At 53.2% G+C, this 20,245-nt stretch overlaps 1 protein-coding gene across 2 annotated transcripts; it reads right to left on the bottom strand.

The window, feature by feature from the left end:
- Positions 1-785: 785 nt before the first annotated feature.
- On the bottom strand, positions 786-19,462 carry LOC101044191 (cerebellar degeneration-related protein 2-like). 2 transcript variants are annotated; one of them, XM_074388946.1, is made up of 5 exons: positions 19,309-19,462; positions 7,519-7,631; positions 5,399-5,547; positions 4,360-4,521; positions 786-3,405 (listed from the first exon to the last, which is right to left on the bottom strand). In XM_074388946.1, exons 1-5 carry the CDS (start codon positions 19,385-19,387, stop codon positions 2,511-2,513), a joined length of 1,398 nt encoding a protein of 465 aa, XP_074245047.1. In that variant the 5' UTR covers positions 19,388-19,462; the 3' UTR covers positions 786-2,510. The 2 variants fall into 2 exon arrangements, with proteins under 2 accessions (XP_074245047.1, XP_074245048.1); XM_074388947.1 differs by lacking the exon at positions 19,309-19,462 and adding an exon at positions 16,034-19,302.
- Positions 19,463-20,245: the final 783 nt, after the last annotated feature.

Genomic DNA, 20,245 nt, shown 5'->3' with positions numbered 1-20,245 from the left:
CATGATCTGCTACATGTTTGTAGAGAGAGGGTCTTGCTATGTTGCCCAAGCTGGTCTCAAACTTCTGAGCTCAAGTGATACATTTTGGCCTCCCAAAGAGCTGGGATTACAGGCATGAGCCACTGCACCAGGCCTATTTTTTTTTTTTTTTTTTTTTTTTTTAAAGATAGAATCTCACTCTGTCACCCAGGCTGGAGTGCAGTGGTGCGATCTCGGCTCACTGCAACCTCTGCCTCCCTGGTTCAAGCGATTCTTCTGCCTCAGCCTCCCAAGTAGCTGGGACTACAGGCACATGCCACCACACCTGGCTTTTTTTTTTTTTTTTTGTATTTTTAGTAGAGATGGGATTTCACTGTCTTAGCCAGGATGGTCTTGATCTGCTGACCTCATGATCCACCCACCTTAGCCTCCCAAAGTGCTGGGATTACAGGCGTGAGCCACCACGCTGGGCCGAATTTTTTTTAAAACTTGGTTCACCCTGTTGAGGTCATGTGCTCTAGCTGAGGTAGCACTGCCCTCCTGCCCTGATTTTTCCATCATGCCATCTTTTGTTAGTATATTTTGGGTGGATCTCCCCACACCAGAATGTAAACTCCAAGGGAGGAGGAGCCCTGCTGAGTTGTTCACCATGTATCCCTAGCTGGCTTGCAATAAATACAGAAACTTCTGCCTAGGCCTGCTATTTGGCGCTGTTCTGTCTCAGGGAAATGGGACCCAGGATGCTACCCTCTCCCATGGCTGGGAGTGATGCAAGGCAGGTGTGTGAGATACACAGAGATGGGCCATTTCTGCTTTTAGAATACTGGTGCATTTTTTATTAAAGAAGAGAATAAAGCATTTGTAAATATATTTCTCTCATGTATACTTCAAAGGTGACGCTGGTCTGCCACTACAGAGCTGGGGAGCAAACAGGCTGGAGCTCTTCCCTCACCCTTCCACACTCCACTCCCCCAGAAAACAGAGACACATGGAGGGCAGGGAGCTGCCTGGCCCCAAAGACAAAAGTTTCCAAGTTGCATGTACAGAGGGACGCAGTCACCACCAGCTCCCATCACAGTGCCGCTCAGAAAGCAGGTGGTGTTTCCAGGAGGTCAGGGATGCTTGGTAAGAAAACCCCTTTACCCATTAGAAATAAATAAGGCATGAAGGTTTCCACTGGGCTCCCGGTGCAGAGGCCAGGGCCCCTGCCTCCCGCTGACTGTATGGCTCCTCTGGTTTCTAGGGTCTCAGGAAGGGTGGCAGAAGGAACTAGAAGCCCTGGAGGACTGCTCAGGGCAAGCTGGGGACCTGGGTGTCTCTTAGCTGAACCTTGACTCTCTGACATCTTGAAGCAAAATCCCTGACCCAGCTGGGTCCTCAAAAGCCCCCCACAAAGGTGGGAGGTTAAGAGCAGGCAATATATGGGAGGAAGGGAGGGAGGGAATATGTTCCTTAACCCCATTCCAATTCAACACGATGCAGCAGGGGGTGAAAATCCCAGTCCCCAGTGAAGGGGAGGCAGGCGTGGACACTGGGACCACTGGCTGGTAGTGCAGGTCCAGAACATTCTGGGGGCTGCAGACATGACCTGTGCCAGGGTTGGCCTGTGGGGAGTGTGCAGTGAATGAGACATCATGGTCCCTGAGGTGGGGCAAGCACAGAGTGGAGAGGCAGAGGCCAAGCTCGGTTAGCTGGAGGCGGTTTGAAGGGATCGGGGCACCCCACTGTCCCGGCCCTTGGAAGGCTTAAAGCCCGGCAGGGATTTCTGGGGCTGGAAGCCGAGGAGGCCGGCTCTGAAGGACACAGTGCACTGCTCTGCGGAGGGGCTCCTTCTCCTCCTCCTCTGACTAGCTACAGATCTGCGGTGGGCCCAGGGTATCCAGGGAGAAGCCTGTCCTTGGCAGGGCTGGGGCAGGGACACTCTGGGCCCAGCTCAGGCTTCCTGCTCTGCATGACAGGGGACATGTCTGACCTGGTCAGACCCTGGGGGTGGGACAGCTGGTGCTAAGGAAATATCAGCGCATCAGGGCTGGGGAGAAGCAGTAGGTGGTCCAGGAAACCCCTGAAACAGCTGGCTCTGGGGTCCCCCTTTCAAGTGTTTCCAGTTGTGGCAAGGGGTCAAGGAGACCTTGCATTGCAAATCTCTTAGAAAAAATAAACGTAACCAAAAAATTTAAAAAAGCCAACTGATCCAGAATGGCTTTCAGAAGCCTGGTCACCAGCTTGAAGGTGAGGCGCAGGGTCAGGAAGCCGGGGACTAGGGGAGCTGGGGGATCCCTGGGGGAGTGGGGACATTTGGCTTTGAACTCTGAGCTGCGCCTTTGGGCTGGCGCGAGGTGGCCAAGGGCTCCTGGGAGGCAGGACAGGTGGGCTGCCTCTGCTCAGCAGGGAACATGCTGTGCGTCCGGATCAGGGGGCGGCGTGCTGCTGTGGCTGGCCGCTAAAGGGTGCTCACTCTCTGGAGGCTGCACCCCCCAGGCCTGAGGGACCCACAGCCTCCACCCTGAGGGAGGCTGCAGGTCAGGCAAGGGTCACTTGCTGCTGTGCGTCTTGACTTTGGTGGCGTTGATGTCAGCCTTGGTCTTCTGGATCCTGGAGAAGATCTCCTTGAAGAGTGCCTTGTACTCTGGCTGGCTCTGCTCCAGCCGCTTGTCTACGGCTTCCACGTGCTGGCTCAGGCTCTTCTCGCCCACCTTGGCCTCCCCCTGGCCCTCTTCACCCCCCCGCAGGTCCCTCCACGAGCTGTCCCGCGAGATGGGGCGCGAGGTCTGCACGCCGGCGTGCCGCACCCCGGCCCCGTGCTGCCGGCATTTGCTCAGCAGCTCCTCGTACTTCTCCAGCAGCGCGTGGTACTGCTCGTCCACCTCCCGCAGGATGGACATGCCCCGCTTGCGTACGCTGTTGGCGTGCAGCGTGAGGTTGCCTGCGTGCCGGCTGGCTGGGTCTTTGGCCACGATGGCGTTGAGCGCGGTGTCGCTGCAGCTCTTGCGCACCACGTGGCCTGGGGAGGCGGCCGGCGAGGAGACGCCGTCCTGGGCACCCGAGTCGTCCCCGCGGCCGGGCTGGGGATCGTCGGCTTCAGGAGCCTGCGTGAGGGGTGCGAGCAGGGCCTCGGCCAGGTGGTCGTCCGGGCCCAGCAGGTAGGTCTTGGCCTGCTTCATTTGCTGCAGCTCCAGCAGCTCGGCCTCCAGCTCCTGCACGCGCAGGCGACAGGCCTCTTTCTCGCACAGTTGCCGCTCCAGCTCCGAGTACTCCTGCAGCACCGCTGTGTACTCGCGCTCCGCCCGCTCCTTGCGCTGCCGCTCCTGGCTCACCTGGGAGCGCAGCGCCCCCACCAGGGTTTGCAGCCGCTCGTTCTCCTGCTCCAGGGGTCGCGGGCCCAGCTCCAGGGAGGAACTGTGCAGGCGGAAAGCATCCTTGCACCTGGTGGGGAGCCAAGCGGGGTGGGAGCGGAGGAGACGGCAGTGGTCACGGCCAAGGCCAAGCAGCCCAGCCAGGGCGCTTACATCTCTCTTGTTCTCTAGGCTGAAATAACTGTTTGCTCCTCTCTGCTGGCTCTCCACTCTCTTCCACCCTTCTCCCCCTGTTCTCTGCCCCGAGAGGCTGACCACCACGGACTACCTCTGCCAGGTGTCCTCCTTCTTTTCTGAGCTTGGTCCATGGGAGGGGAGGCACTGGCTAGAGGTCCGAGGGGGAAGTAGAGGCCGTGGGGTGTATTCTCCCTGGGCTCTTCATGCTTAATGGTGGCCAGGCAACCCTCTTCATGCCGTCTAGGTGCTGGGAACCTCCCTTCTCCCTTGCTCTTTGAGGCCTAGGGCTGGTAGCAGGCCCTCTCTGCTGCAACCCTGGGGCGCTAGAGTCTCTCAGTGGTTTCCCTACACCCTGCCCACACCTCTTTTTCATTTAACTTCTCCATGACTCTGTGTAAGGGACTGTTTCCTGCGAGGACCCTTATCGAAACACCCACTACATAGGTAACAGGTATTTTTCCATTATTAAGTGGTTGTCTGGTCTTAGATTTAACGGGAACCGAAAAGCACAGTGGAGTTACCCCTCCTGAGTTAACATCCTGGCTGTACCTCTTACTAAACGGGTGAACTTGGATAAGACACATAACCTCTGAGCTTCAATTTTCTCATCTGGAGAATAGGCATAATAAAACACCCCGACAGCGTTATGATAAGAATTCAGTCAGCACAGTGGCAGCACACAGTCAGTGCTCAGTAAACGCCAGCTGCTGTGACTATCATTAGCAACAGGACCAGTCTCCCTGATGGCCTGGATGATGCACCAGCTCTCATTTCCCCTGCTGCCTGCGGCCTCGCCTTCTTCCCCTGGCTGGCAATCCCACAGACACGAAGCAGCGCTCTCACCTACCAGGGGCTGGTGCACAGCTCCTTGAGGCAGGGGAAGGTATGGATGGTACGTCTGCGTTCCCGCTTCTCCCGGAGCACTCGCAGCTGCTCCAGGCCCCTCAGTTGCTCCACCTGGGCCTGCAGCTCCTCCACCTGAGCCTGGAGGCACTCAATGGTCTCTGTCAGCCTGGGGATGAGGAGGTGGACACATAAACGAGGCACTTTAAGGGGATGGGGTCAGTGTGCCTCACTGCAGCCCTGGCTCCCTGAAGATGGAGGGATGTGGGGTAGGGGACAGACAGGTACCCTTGAGCTGCTGTCTGAGGTAGGGTGGGGAATTCGCTGCATGCCCAAGGACCCGCCCCTCTTTTATACCTACCGGGCGAGCTGATCACATCTCCTCTGTGCCACCTCAGTTCCTTGTCACTCCTCTATCACTTATTGTCCTGCACTGCCATAAAATATTTACATGCCGGTTGGGCGAGGAGGCTCACACCTGTAATCCCAGCACTTTGGGAGGCTGAGGTGGGCTGATCACTTGAGATTGGGAGTTCGAGACTAGCCTGACCAACATAGAGAAACCCTGTCTTTACTAAAAATACAAAATTAGCCAGGTGTAGTGGCGCATGCCTGTAATCTCAGCTACTCGGGAGGCTGAGGCAGGAGAATCGCTTGAACCTGGGAGGTTTACGTGCGCTGAGATCATGCCATTGCACTCCAGCCTGGGCAACAAGAACAAAACTCCATCTCAAAAAAAAAAAAAAAAAAATGGACATGCCTGCCTTCTCTTCCAGGCTGTGAGCTCTTACAGTGCAGGACGATGTCTTTGTTTCCTCACTGTTGCATCCCCAGTGTCTATACCAGAGCCTGATGCATAGTTGGTGCTTAAAGCAAGGTTGTGCCCTGAATGTTAAATCACACAAAATCAACAAGGGCAAGCTGACTTCCATCCCAGGTTCCTAGGGAGAAGTGCACAAGTCACACCCACCCGCCCACAGGCCCACGTGTACACCCAGTCCTGGGCTCTCCCTCGCCTGGCCCCCAGCCCTCAGCCGGGCCCTCACCCGTGGATCTTCTGCTGGGCAGCCTTACTCTCCAGCACCAGCTTGTGGTTGGTCAGCTCCAGGTCCCGGGCTGTCAGGTCCAGCTGCTCATAGACTTTGGCGTGCTGCTCGTTCACGTGCCGCAGCGTGTCCAGCTGCTTGGTTAGGTACTGGCGGTGGGAGGACATTGAGTAACCTTTTAGAATTGGGCAGGGGCAAATTCTCTGCCTAGACACGCCTCCTACTTCTTTTTTTTTTTTTGTCGTTTTTCTTTTCTTTTCTTTTTTTTTTTTTGAGACAGTCTCGCTCCGATGCCCAGGTTGGAGTACAGTGGCACAATCTCGGCTCACTGCAACCTCTGCCTCCCAGGTTCAGGTGATTTTCATGCCTCAGCCTCCTGAGTAGCTGGAACTATAGGTGTCTGCCACCATGCCTGGCCAATTTTTGTATTTTTAGTAGAGACAGGGTTTCACCATATTAGCTAGGTTGGTATTGAACTGCTGATCTCCAGTGATCTGCCCACCTCTGCCTCCCAAAGTGCTGGGATTACAGGCATAAGCCACCACACTGGCCTCTTTTTTTTTTTTTTACTTTTAAATTCTTTTATAGGCTGTGAGCGGTGGCTCATGCCTGTAATCCCAGCACTTTGGGAGGTGGAGGCGGGTGGATCACAAGGTCAGGAGATCTAGACCATTCTGGCCAACATGGTGAAATGCTGTCTCCAGAAAATACAAAAATTAGCTGGGCATGGTGGCGGGTACATGTAGTCTCAGCTACTTGGGAGGCTGAGGCAGGAGAATTGCTTGAACCCAGGAGGCGGAAGTTGCAGTAAGCCGAGATTGTGCCACTGCACTCCAGCCTCAGCAACACAGGGAAACTGTCTAAAAAAAAAATTATTTTATTTTATTTATTTATTTTTAAGACAGGGTCTCCTGCTGTCCCCTAGGCTGGAGTGCAGTGGCACAATCACGGCTCACTGCAGCCTCAGCCTCCAGGCTCAAACAATCCTCTTACCTCAGCCTCTTGAGTAGCTAGGACCACAGGTGCATGCCACCATGCCCAGCTAATTTTTGTATTTTTTGTAGAGACAAGGTTTCGATACATTGCCTGGGCTCAAGTAATTCACCCACCTAGGCCTCCCAAAGTGCTGGGATTACAAGCATGAGCCACCACGACCGGCCCCTCCTCCCCCGTTTAAGGACAAGTTTGCTTTGATGTGTCTGTCTTCAGCTGAGTGGGGCTAAAAAATGGTAGTTCAGGCTGGGTGTGGCAGCTCATGCCTGTAAGCCTAGCACTTTGGGAGGCTGAGGCAGGAGGATCACTTGAGCTCAGGAGTTAGAGACTAGCGTGGGCAACATGGTGAGACCTGGTCTCTGTTCAAAAAAAAGAAAAAAAGGCCAGGCACAGTGGCTCACACCTGTAATCCCAGCACTTTGGGAGGCCGAGGTGGATGGATCCCTGGGTCAGGAGTTCAAGACCAGCCTGACCAACATGGTGAAACCTTGTCTCTACTAAAAATACAAAAATTAGCTGGGCATGGTTGCATGTGCCTGTAATCCCAGCTACTCAGGAGGCTGAGGCAGGAGAATCGCTTGAATCGGGGAGGTGGAGGTTGCAGTGAGCCAAGATTGCACCACTGCACTCCAGCCTTGGCAAAGGAGCAAGACTCCGTCACAAAACAAAACGTGGCACAATAGGGCTGCCTGGGATAGCTGTGTTATCCTTGTATAGGACAGCATGGTTGTGAACTGTACCAGGCCATTGGGCCACGGCTGTGTCTGATAAGCAAGCACTTTATTTTTTTTGAGACAGAGTCTTGCCCTGTCACCAGGCACCAGGCTGGAGTTCAGTGGCGCAATCTCGGCTCACTGCAATCTCCGCCTCCTGGGTTCAAGTAATTCTCCTGCCTCAGCCTCTCCAGTAGCTGGGACTACCGGCACGCGCCACCACGCCCAGCTAACTTTTGTAATTTTTTAGTAGAGATGGGGTTTCACCATATTGGCCAGGATGGTCTCGATCTCTTGACCTCGTGATCCGCCCGCCTCGGCCTCCCAAAGGGCACTTTATTCTAAGTTTCGTAGAGGCACGCACAGGCCAAGGGGCCCCTGAGGGGTGTGGGCAAGCACATGCAGGGCCCTCACCTCGATCTCCTGCACTTGTTCCTCATTGGTGGAGTACATCTGCTGCAGGGACCCCTCCAGCTCCTTATTCCTCTCCAGCAGAGTCTTCCCCAGCTCTGCAGCTAGGTGCAAGTCTAGGACAGGAGAAACACGAGCATGAGAACAAAGCAGAGGACCCCCATCCATGTTACAAGCATCTTCTCTAGGTGACCCCAACGTAACCAAGACAGTGGGAGCCTCCAGGCCTGGGAGGAGAGGTAAGACGGGAGCTAAGCCTTTGCACTGATTGTTATTTCTGCCTGGAATTGTTATTTCTACCTGGAATGTTCTTTTCTGACACCGCCAGGACTTGCTCCCCCTTCTCCTTCAATTCTGTGCCTATCACCTTTGATCTTTCCCCAACCACTTGATTCAAAGTCACACTGTTCCCTGCTCTGCATTCTCTCCCCCGCTTCAGTTTTCTCCTTAGCATTTAGCACCATCTAATTTCCCAAGCAAGTTACTCCTTTATCTTCTTCATCTCCCCCAACTAGCTGTGAGCTCATGGGGCAGTTTTTTTTTTTTTTTTTTGCAATCCCAGCTGTTGCTTTTTTTTTTTTTTTTTTTTTTTGAGGCGGAGTTTCGCTCTTGTTACCCAGGCTGGAGTGCAATGGCGCGATCTCGGCTCACCGCAACCTCCGCCTCCTGGGTTCAGGCAATTCTCCTGCCTCAGCCTCCTGAGTAGCTGGGATTACAGGCACGTGCCACCATGCCCAGCTAATTTTTAGTATTTTTAGTAGAGACGGGGTTTCACCATGTTGACCAGGCTGGTCTCGATCTCTTGACCTTGTGATCCACCCGCCTCGGCCTCCCAAAGTGCTGGGATTACAGGCTTGAGCCACCGCGCCCGGCCACATTTTTTTTTTTTAAGAGATGGTGCCCAGGTTGGAGTGCAGTGTGTATTCACAGGTGTGATCATCTACGCTGCAGCCTTGAGCTCCTGGGCTTAAGCAATCCTCCTCCCTCAGCCTCCTAGGGTAACATGGTGAGACTTCATCTCTATTTTTTTTTTTTTTTGAGACGGAGTTTCACTCTTGTTACCCAGGGTGGAGTGCAATGGCGCGATCTCGGCTCACCGCAACCTCTGCCTCCTGGGTTCAGGCAATTCTCCTGCCTCAGCCTCCTGAGTAGCTGGGATTATAGGCACGCGCCACCACACCCAGCTAATTTTTGTATTTTAAGTAGAGACGGGGTTTCACCATGTTGACCAGGATGGTCTCGATTTCTTGACCTCGTGATCCACCCGCCTCGGCCTCCCAAAGTGCTGGGATTACAGGCTTGAGCCACCGCGCCCGGCCCATCTCTATTTTTTTTTTTTTTTTTTTAAAAAAAAGGTGGTGCAATAGGGCTGCCTGGGATAGGATCCCTTGAGCCCAGTTCAAGGCTGCAGCGCATATGATCTCTCTCGCCTGGGAATAGGTGTGGAACTGGTTGCTGAGACTGCAGGGGTAGTACAAAATTTTTAAGAACTTTTTGTAGAGACAGGGACTATTGCCCAGGCTAGTCTCAAACTCCTGGCCTCAAGTGACCCTCCTACTTTGGCCTCTCAAAATGCTGTGACTCTCAAAATGAGTCACAGCACCTGGTGGAGCAGGGACTTTTATCTGTTTTGCTCATGAATATCCCCAGGTCCCAGGACAGTATCTAGCAGAGTCAGTGCATAATTTGTCTTTTTGGAAGAATGAGTGAGTGATTGACAAGAGCATGGATGGACATAGGGGTGAGGTGCCATGGGATGATAGGCAAGGGAGAGCTTTACTCTCTCTGGGAGACTCAGGCAAACGAGCAGTTTCCGAGTTGGACTTCGAAGGTTGAATAGGAGGCTGGGTGCAGTGGCTCATGCCTGTAATCCCAGCACTTTGGGAGGGAAAGGTGGGAGGATCACTTGAAGTCAGGAGTTCGAGACCAGACCAACCAACGTGGTGAAACTCCATCTCTACCAAAAATATAAAAATTAGCCAGGCGTGGTGGCGCAAGCCTGTAGTCCCAGATACTTGGGAGGCTGAGGCAGAAGAATGGCTTAAACCTGGGAGGCAGAGGTTGCAATGAGCCGAGATCATGCTACTGCACTCCAGCCTGGGTGACATAACAAGACTCCGTCTCATTAAAAAAAAAAGGAGGGCAATTCTCCTGCTTGCTGAGAGGCAGAGAGAGCAGAAGGGCTTGCTGAATATTAAAATTGGAAGAGGATTCAGAACTCTTTGGCCCAACTTCTTGATTTTATGGATAACAAGCAGGACAGCAGGGTGACTTAACCATGGTCACCCGGCTGGCTTATGTCCATGTAGGGGGAGAATCCAGGTGTTTTCCTTTTGGTTGGGTACCAATTGACCCTAGTGACGTGTGCCCCTCTCTCAAACCTTCTCCTTTCCCTGGGCAGCAGAACCATCCTCTTCCCCCAGCAGCCCTGGTACTTGTACCCTATAGAACCTTCCCTCCCCGACCCCAGTCCAAGGGAAATGAGCACACGTCAGAAAGGCTGGGAGGGAACTGTCCTGTTTTTAGGGGGATGTTGTGGAAGATGGGTGGGTAGAGAGAAGGAGTTAGGAGGAAACGGCAGATACTAAAATCCCTAACAATTCTATTTGTGGCTCTGAGTTGTATGATGGTACCTAGACATTTGGAGTGGATACAGTCCTCCCAACACACACATGTATATTACATATATTTATTATATCTTGTTTCTTTTTGCTTTTTTTTTTTTTTTTTAAGATGGAGCCTTGCTTTGTCTCCCAGGCTGGAGTGCAGCGGGGCAATCTCAGCTCTCTGCAACCTCTGCCTCTCAGATTCAAGCCATTTTCCTGCCTCAGCCTCCCAAGTAGGTGGGATTACAGGCACCCACCACCATGTCCAGCTAATTTTTGTATTTTTAATAGAGACGGAGTTTCACCATGTTGGTCAGGCTGATCTGAACCTCCTGACCTCAAGCAACCCAACCACCTCGGCCTCCCGAAGCGCTGGGATTACAGGCATGAGACACTGCGCCTGCATTGTTTTTTGTTTCTAGAGAGGCAGGGTGATAAAAATATTGGAAAATTGATTGTGGTGATGGTTGCACAACTCTGTGACTATAATAAAAACCATTAAATTGCACACTTTGAATGAGTGAATTGTGTGTTAATTAAATCTCAATAAAGCTGTTAAGGAAAAAAAAAAAAAAAAGATTTAGGCAGCTTAATCCAGAGAGAGAGAAAGGTGAGAGAGGGTGGGTTTTTAAATAATTTGTTAGAGCAGGCTCAGGCTGAGTTCACAGGCTGTTTTCTTTTAAAAATATCTTTAATGTTTTTCATAAGGCATAATCGATATAAAAAAAAAATCAAACCGTACAGAAAGTTTAAAAACCGGTGATTTAGGTGGGGCAAAGTGGCTAATTCCTGTAATCCCAGCACTTTGGGAGGCCAAGGCAGCTGGATCGCTTGAAGTCAGCAGTTCGAGACCAGCCTGACCAACATGGTAAAACCCTGTTTCTACTAAAAACATAAAAATTAGCCAGGCATGGTAGCGTGTGCCTGTGGTCCCAGCCACTCAGGAGGCTGAGGCAGGAGGATCACTTGATCCTGGGAGACAGAGGTTGCAGTGAACAGAGATTGTGCCACTGCACTCCAGCCTAGGTGACAGAGAAAGACCCTGTCTCAAAAAATCCCCAATAAACTCCCCCTCAAAAAAAAACAAAACAGGCCGGGCGCGGTGGCTCAAGCCTGTAATCCCAGCACTATGGGAGGCCGAGGCGGGTGGATCACGAGGTCAAGAGATCGAGACCATCCCGGTCAACATGGTGAAACCCCATCTCTACTAAAAATATAAAAAAATTAGCTGGGCATGGTGGCACGTGCCTGTAATCCCAGCTACTCAGGAGGTTGAGGCAGGAGAATTGCCTGAACCCAGGAGGCGGAGGTTGCGGTGAGCCGAGATCGCGCCATTGCACTCCAGCCTGGGTAACAAGAGCGAAACTCCGTCTAAAAAAAACAAAAACAAAAACAAAAACAAAACAAAACAAAACACAAACAACAACAATAACAATAACAAAAGACTGATTTAAAAATTATAGGCCAGGCCAGGCATGGTGGCTCACGCCTGTGATCCCAGCACTTCAGGAGGCCGAGGTGGGAGGACTGTTTTAGCAAAGGAGTTCAAGACCAGCCTGGGCAATATAATGGGACCATGTCTTTACAAAAAATAATTAGTTGGGTATGGTGGTACACACTTGTTGTCCCAGCTACTTGGTGAGCTGTGATTGTGTCACTGCACTCCAACTTGGAGTGAGAGAGCGAGACCTTGTCTCTCAAAAAGAAAAGCAAACTGTAGACTGGGCACAGTGGTTCATTCCTATAATTCCAGTGCTTTGAGAGGCTGAGATGGGAGGATCGCTTGAGGCCAAAAGTTAGACTAGCCTGGGAAACAGCAAGACCCCATCTCTCTCTCTCTCTCTCTCTCTTTTTTTTTTTTTTTGAGACAGTCTCGCTATATCTCCAGGCTGGAGAGAAGTAGCCCAATCTCAGCTCACTGCAACCTCCACCCTCTGGGTTCAAGCGATTTTCTTGCTTCAGCTGCCAGGCGTGTGCTACCACGCCCAGCTAATTTTTGTATTTTTAGTAGAGAAGGGGTTTGGCCATGTTGACCAGGATGGTCTCAATCTCTTGACCTCGTGCTCCACTGCCTCAGCCTCTCAAAGTGCTGGGATTACAGGCCTGACCCACCATACCTGCCCGAGACCTCATCTCTACAAAAAAATTGTAAAAATTAGCCAGGCAAGGTGGTACATGTTTGTGGTTGCAGCTACTAGGGAGGTTGATGTGGGAGGATTGCTTGAGTCCAGGAGTTTCAAATTAGAGTAATCTCTGATTGCGCCACTGCATTCCAGTGAGACAAAGCAAGACCCTATCTCTGAAAAAAAGAAAGAAACTAATTAACTTTCTTGTATAAAACATTTTGTGCAAATCACTGCAGTTCCTTAGGACACAGAATTCCTTAAACAAAGGGTAGGTCTAGAAACAAAACCTGTTCCAGGTTCCAGAAACCTGGAACAAAAGGTAGGTCTAGAAACAGAATTCCTGGGACAAAAAGTAGTCCTTCTTGAGGCATCCCGTAAAACACTGTCTGGGAAAGCACTGGTCTGTTTCACTTTATGAGGCTGCTTCTTAAAACAGCTCTCAATCTAGGCTGACGATGTAAATCAGATCAAGACGTGTAAAGGCAACTCTACTGGGGCCAATACGATGTGGTTCAGGGATCCAGCTCTCTACTGCTTTCTCTTTTTAGAAATAGCGACAGTTCTAGGGTCCCTGGAGGATGGATGGGCTGTATACGCCCGGACAGAAAGCTTCCTAGATAAACGGCTGTTTCAGCTGAGCCCTTGCTGTGCATTTGACAGAGGCCTGAGAAGGAATGGCTGGGGAGCCCAAGGGATGTCTTTGAAAAGAAACCTAGACCTGGGGTGGAAGTTTTCCTTTGGGATGAGCTGGGCAAGCAGTGACTCTTGGTGGGCAGCTGAGGGCAGAGCCTTGGGCCTACAGCCAAGCTGGTGACAGAACTGGCTTTGCCTTATGAGAGGCGGAGGGCCCTGACCAGCCACCGAGCCTGTCTGCTCCTGTGCACAGAGGTGAGCTTTTGAAACAGCCAAAGTGGAGCCTCCAGGGCTGGGTTTTAGCCAAAGGAGGGCCCTGTGTCCTGATGTCTCCTGGAGACACCACCTCAGCCATTTAAAACAACAACAAAGAAACCAGGGCCGGGCGTGGTGGCTCAAGCCTGTAATCCCAGCACTTTGGGAGGCCGAGGCGGGTGGATCACGAGGTCAAGAGATCGAGACCATCCCGGTCAACATGGTGAAACCCGTCTCTACTAAAAATACAAAAAAAATCAGCTGGGCATGGTGGCGTGTGCCTGTAATCCCAGCTACTCAGGAGGCTGAGACAGGAGAATTGCCTGAACCCAGGAGGCGGAGGTTGCGGTGAGCCGAGATCGCGCCATTGCACTCCAGCCTGGGTAACAAGAGCGAAACTCCGTCTCAAAAAACAAACAAACAAACAAAAAAAACCAAATCGTAGATCATAGATAAGAACCTTTAGCCTTGAGCAATTAACTTTCTGATGAGGATGCCAAGAAAAACTAATTACCTAATGCCTGGTGGCTGTGGCTCACACCTGTAATCTCAGCACTTTGGGGGGTTAAGGCAGGCAGATCACAAGGTTGGGAGTTCGAGACAAACCTGGCCAATACGGGGAAAGCCCATCTCTACTAAAAATACAAAAATTAGCCTGACATGGTGGTGCGCATCTGTAATCCCAGCTATTCAGGAGGCTGAGGCAGGAGAATTGCTTGAACCCAAGAGGTGGAGGTTGCAGTGAGCCAAGATCGCACCATTGCACTCCAGCCTGGGTGACAAGGGCAAGACTCCATCTTAAAACAAAAACAAAACCAAAAAGCCAAGAAACCAAAAACTAGTTACTTAACATAAACCTAGTATGGGAATGAGGATACATGCTATATGAATTTGTTAACTGTAAGTTGGGCAAAAGTCTGTAGGTATCTACAAAGTGTGAAGTTTGATGTAAAGATCATTGAACTGGGCAACACAGTGAGACCCCTGTGTCTACAAAAAAATAAATTAGCTGGGCTGCTGGCACACACCTGTAATCCCAGCTACTCAGGAGGCTGAAACAGGAGAGCTACTTGAATCTGGGAGGTGGAGGTTGCAGTGAGCCAGGATCGTGCTAGTGCACTCCAGTCTGGGCGATAGAATGACTCCATCTCAAAAAAACAAACAAAAAAAAGTATAGCCCTGTGCTATGTCATGTGTGTGGCATAACTCCGGACTCAGGAGCTGGGCAAGACTGCTTTCAGTTTGTAATGAGAGAGTCATGCTATCTTCCTGTTTTCCATAGTGGGGCTGAAATTCAGCTCATCCCTAAACAGTTTTCACTAGTTGAGATATACATGAAAAAGATCAAAGGGCTACCCTTCTAAGTATTTCCTCTCTTGGAAACTGTTACATGGTCTGCAAAGAGGCCATTGCTACTGATTCCACTTCCTGCCGTGGGTGTCTGAGGACAGGCTCCATGTGAATGGCCTGCATGGAGCCCCTGCAGCTTAACTAGAGTGCAAAGCCACCGAATCAGAGGTAAGGGAAGAAAGGCCAAGTGCAGTGCAATGTCTTGCTCCCTGCTTCCAGGTGAGTGTCTGGGCTGTGTGTATATTTCTAATGCTGGTAGGCCAGGGTGGTATATCAACCTATACACCAGAGACATCAAAGGTTGCCCTTTGAAGGCTGTGATCGACTTGGGCCAGCTAGTGATTGAGGGATGGGCAGAAAGAGAAACAATGGAAGTTGTAGGGGGTGGAGAGGCAGGTCTCTGATCATTTTAGGGAAACAGGATCACAGTGCAAGCTAAGGTGCTCAAAGTACGCAGGAGGGACCAGAGAAAAGTCTAGAAGTTGTAGAGCAGGGTACTGAGTGGAGCCAAGTGCTAGGGAGAGGACACCAGCTAGCTGAGGGCTGGTGCTTGCTCCAGGCTCAGAGGAGAGAGGTCTGGGAACGGGAGAATGCGGAAGCTGGCTAGGTAGAAAGTGGACACGGAGTAACAGCCTGTCACAGCTAGATGAATGGGACACACTGGACCAAACCGGGGAAGGTACTAAATCTGAGCTATGGGTTTGAACTGTGCAGGTCAAAATTTAAAAAAAAACAAAACATTAAGTCTGAGCTGGCACCTCCCCTGCCTGGACCCTAGGGTTTTCTGGAGACTGCTTCAGGAGGATTTAGTGGTTTTACATGAAGCAATACCCCAGAGGCCTGAGAAGGAATGTCTGGGGAGCTCAGAGCCTGTCTTTGAAAAGAAACCTAGAGGCTGGGTGCAGTGGCTCACACCTGTAATCCCAGCACTTTGGGAGGCTGAGGTGGGTGGATAACCTGAGGTCGGGAGTTCGACACCAACCTGACCAACGACCAACCTGACCAACATGGAGAATCTCCGTCTTTATTTAAAAAAAAATAAATAAATAAAAAGAAAAGAAACCTAGAAGGCCAGGTGTGGTGGCTCATGCCTGTAATCTCAGCACTTCGGGATTACAGGCTGAGGCGGGCGGATCACCTGAGGTTGGGAGTTTGAGACCACCAGCCTGACCAACATGGAGAAACCCCGTCTCTACTAAAAATACAAAATTAGCTGGGCATGGTGGTGCATGCCTGTAATCCCAGCTACTCGGGAGCCTGAGGCAGGAGAATTGCTTTAACCCGAGAGGCAGAGGTTGCGGTGAGCTGAGATCATGCCATTGCACTCCAACCTGGGCAACAAGAGTGAAACTCCATCTCAAAAAAAAAAAAAAAAAAAAAAAAAGAAACCTAGAAATCCCACTGTCCCTCACTGGCTGGGGCACCACTGTCCCTCACTGGTTGGGGCACCATAGATTCCAGAGCAGAGAGGTGGCAAAGGGACAGGGAACATGTACAGGAAGGACGAAGGTAAGGGTGTGGGCCCCAGGTAGTAGACATGAGTACCACCTGGCAGGGCTGTGGGGTCCTATTCTCAGCTCCAGGGCATGACTGTCAGCCACTCTGGGTCCACAGAATCACGGTCAGGTCACCTTTGGGGTAACTGGGGTGGAGGCAGGATCCCCCTCCTGTTGCCAGGTCAGAGCTCTCCTGAGGCTGAGGACTCAAGGTCAGCAAGGCAAGCAGGGAGCATGGGTACCAAGGACTTCAAATCTGTGACTCAGCAGCCGCCTCTCAGCCTGGAAAGAGGAACTCACAGGGCCTGCCATGCCTGGTCCAGGGTGGGGGAGGGAGGAGTGAGAGACGGAGTGCCAGTGTTTAATAATTCATGGCTTTTTCTATTTTCACAGGTGCTCGTGGCAGTGAGCAGAGGGAACAGTGAGAATTTAGGACCTTGCTTGTCCCCACGGCCGCCTTCCACCAGGACAGAGCACCAAAGTCAAACAGGATCTCTTCAGTCAAGCTTCTGGAAAGTGGAATCAGGGCCTGTCCTTGGGGCAGGAGGAAACAGATGGGAGGGGAGACCAGGTGGCTGGCCGAGAAAGCCATTTCTGGGCCACTCACAGGCAGCCAGGGAGCAGCTGTGTGGAAGAGAATTTGGGGGTTGGGAGATGCAACAGGCTCCTGACACCCAATATGGCTGGCCTTTGGCCCTGGCTCTGTCCCACCATCCAGCTCTCCATGCCTGGCCCCTGGGGCACAGAGTGGGCAGGGCCCATGGGAATGCCTCAGTACCCGTGTCTGATGCTTCCTTCAGCCTCCTCAATCCTGACTTTCCAGCCTTCTCACGTCACTCCATGACTTGGTTACAAGCATCCCTTCCTCCGAATCCTCCTTCCCTCCCTCTCCTGGGGAGTCTCCAGCTCAAAAGGGCCTTAGCATAAACCTTTCTGAGTCTCTGCTGTCTCTGTCGCTGGGCCAACAGCTGCAGAATCCCTCACACTCTAACACCATTGTGAGTTTGATCCTATTTCTGCCTCCTCTAATGGAATGTGGAGTCCTCTGAGGGCAGAGACTGTGTCCTCAGGCTCAGCACAGCACCTGGCCCACAAGCAAACAAACATCCAGCTTTTGGTGGGAAGCTCCAGTTTCTTCTGAGACTGTCTCATTTCTGCTTTCCCTCCTGGTTCCTGGCCTTTGGCTGCCACTGGGGCTGCCAGGCCAGGCCGACAGCTGCAGACCAGCAGGGCCAGAGAAGCAGGGGTCTGCAGGGCCCATCCCTCCCCCAGCACAGGTGGACTCTCAGATACCTTTCTTTCTCAAGAAGCTGCATATCTCTGCACATCTCCCACCCCTACGCCCTGGCTCCTTTTCCACATCTGAGCCAGAAATAGTGCCAAAGGCTTCACTGGGGTGCAGGAATTAAGTGAGACAGCAACAATATTAGCATCAGCCTCCCTGAAAACCGTCTTCTCAAGAACTCAGCTTCCAATCTTTCCTTCCAAGTCTGCCTCTTCCAGGAAGCCCTCACCACTGCCCATAATACTGTGCCACCCGCCAGGTACGGTGGCTCATGCTTGTAATACCAGCACTTTGGGATGCCAAGGCAAGCGGATCATTTGAGGTCAGGAGTTTGAGACCAGCCCTGTCAACATGGTGAAACCCTGTCTCTACTAAAAATACAAAAATTAGCCGGGCATGGTGACATGTCCCTGTAGTCCCAGCTACTCAGGAGACTGAAGCAGGAGAATCGCTTGAACCCAGGAGGTGGAGGTTGCAGTGAGCTGAGATTGTACCGTTACATTCCAGCCTGGGTGACAGAGCAAGACTCCTCAAAACAAAAACAAAAACAAAAAAATACTGTGCCACTTGCAGTTAGTTACAAGCCTGCCTCCTTCACCTGCCAGGGTATACTTTCAGCGTCAGGGCTGTAACTATTCCCAGCTCCCAGGATGGTGCCTGGTACTTAAGGGGAGCCTAATAGGTGTTCCTGGAAAAATTTAGTGTCCAGGATGGGAGCAGGCATTGTCACAATGTGTGGGTGTGTGTGTGAGTTTGAGGGGGGTTGTATCTCATTCCAGGCAAAGGAGGCTGAGGCTAGAGTCCAGGGCACAGACCATCACAGGGTCTAGCCCAGCATCCCCAGTCCCACCCTGGTCCCCCGGAGGCTATGATTAACCCTGCTCCTGAGCACAAGGACAGAGCCTCATCTGCCAGCCAATCTTGGCCATGTGGGGAAGTAGGTCACGGACTGCAGGATCTGGGTAGGTGCTGCACATGAGGGCAAAGCCAGCCCTCTGGGGCCTTGTGGATGGAGACCAGGCTGTGGGCATACCACAGTAGGCCACGATCGCACAGACTGCAGCAGACCTGTGTCCACACCCCACTAGCTTGCTGGAGACTGTGGGAAGGTCACTTCTCCCTGGACACATTTCCTGCCCCCTTCCAGCTCTCACCATCCAAGAATGAGGCATCTTGGGGAAAGAGAGGGTAGACGAACTTCACTCCAGCAGGTCTCCTCCTCCTTCCTGTCCCAACAGCCCCACCCCCACTCCCAATGATGTCACTTCGGCCACCTCATCACCAGCTTCCAACCCCCTTGCAGTCGCCCATTAGGCCCTCAGATGGCAGCTGTGGGCAGCGGAGGTGGATCCCTCTTTACTCTGTCTCTCATCTGGCACACTGGCCAGAATTCCCGAACCTTGACCCCCTCCAAACCAGGAGCCATCTGCAAGGGGACCGGGCAGGGGAGGGCTAGGCGACTCCCCACTCTCGAAGGCAGATGGGAGACTCGACTTTCTGCTTCTTCACCGGCAAGGACCCGGCACCACTTCTCCCTGAGTAGGAAGCAAGTTAGGGAAACTTTCTGGGAGTCTTAGAGCTTATAAATCCTGGCAGGGACGGGTGCTGCTGGCTTTGGCGTGAGATAACTTCCCTCTACACGCGCGCCACCCTCCCAGCAAAACATGACGAAGGAGCCGCCTTCCGTCCTCCAAAGACTCCCAGCCAGTGCTCAGGCCCGTTAACAATACCAGGGGCGGCTGGGCAGTTGCTGCCTCCAGGACGGGGTGGGCGAGCTGGATGACGGATGCCCTGTCGTCTGGGAAAATAGGAAGAGTGCCCGCTGCCCCCCACTTTTGCAGGTCTCCACCCGTCCGGTCCGCGTCTTCTCGGGCAGCGCCCCCTCTCTCCACGTCCGGGTTCTCCAGACGTGTCGCTCCTCCAAGTCGGGCGCGCCGGGTCCAGACCAGCCCCTCCCGGGGTGATAGCGCCCAACAATGGAGAATCGGACAGGGGTCACCGGGCGCTCCCCGCCTTCCTGCCCCCGGAACCCCCGCGCTCACCCTGCTCCAGGTCCTGCTGGTCGTACCAGGGCTCCTCTTCCTCCGCAGAGAAGTCTTCCATCCCAGCGGCTCTCCGCATGGCCCGGCAGGCGGCTGGCGGGTGCTGCGGCAGCGCGGCTCAGGGCCGGGTCGCGCGGCCCGGGACAATGCGGCGGAGGCGGGCCGGGCCTCCCGCGTAGGGGACTCGGGCTACAGCGCCCGCGCCGCGCCCCCTCGCCATCGGCCGCCCGCCGGGCGCCCACGCGGGGCCTGGCGCAATATCGCGGTCTTGCCCGGCCGGGATCCCGCGGAGCCGGGGGCGCCGGGCGGGCGGCGGCGACACAAAGGGTGGAGGGGCGGGGACAGCGGGTGGGACGGTGGCAGGGAAGATCCGGGCCCGCAGGCGGGTCTGGGGCGTTAGGAGCGCGCGGGTGCCGCGGGGGGCGCCCCCTGCCCGGCTTGGGTCCGCGCTGCCCCTGGCCCGCCGGGCGACACCCGGAGCCGCCGCTGCATCTCGGTGGAGCCCGCCTGCAGCTTGCGGAGCCCCGCTCCGGGGGGTGGGGCCGGCCGCCGCCGACCAATCAGAAGGCGCATGCAAAGATAGAGGCGGGGCCGAGGGCGGGACTCTCTTGTGTCCCGGTCTGGGAATTGCAAGATCAACCCTTTCGTCCTCCCGCCACGACCGATTCAGTTTACGTCTCTTGTCTGAAATTACGTTATTTTAAAAGTTGTCGTCTCCTATATCTCTTGGGAGCAAGAATATTGTCTCTTTTTCACAGCTGGCTACTCAGCTCCTGGAGCAGGCTGCTCACCAGTCGGGTGCGGTGCCTCACTCCTGTAATGCCAGCACTTTGGGAGGCCGAGGTGCGCAGATCGCCAGAGGTCAGGGGTTCGAGACCAGCGGGGCCAACACGGCGAAACCCCCACTCCACTAAAAATACAAAAGTTAGCCGGGCAT

Source organism: Saimiri boliviensis, chromosome 17 (assembly GCF_048565385.1).
Source record: "Saimiri boliviensis isolate mSaiBol1 chromosome 17, mSaiBol1.pri, whole genome shotgun sequence".
NCBI lineage: Eukaryota > Metazoa > Chordata > Mammalia > Primates > Cebidae > Saimiri > Saimiri boliviensis.
Note: the sequence above shows the minus strand (reverse complement) of the source record. Positions and strands in the feature narration are given on the sequence as shown.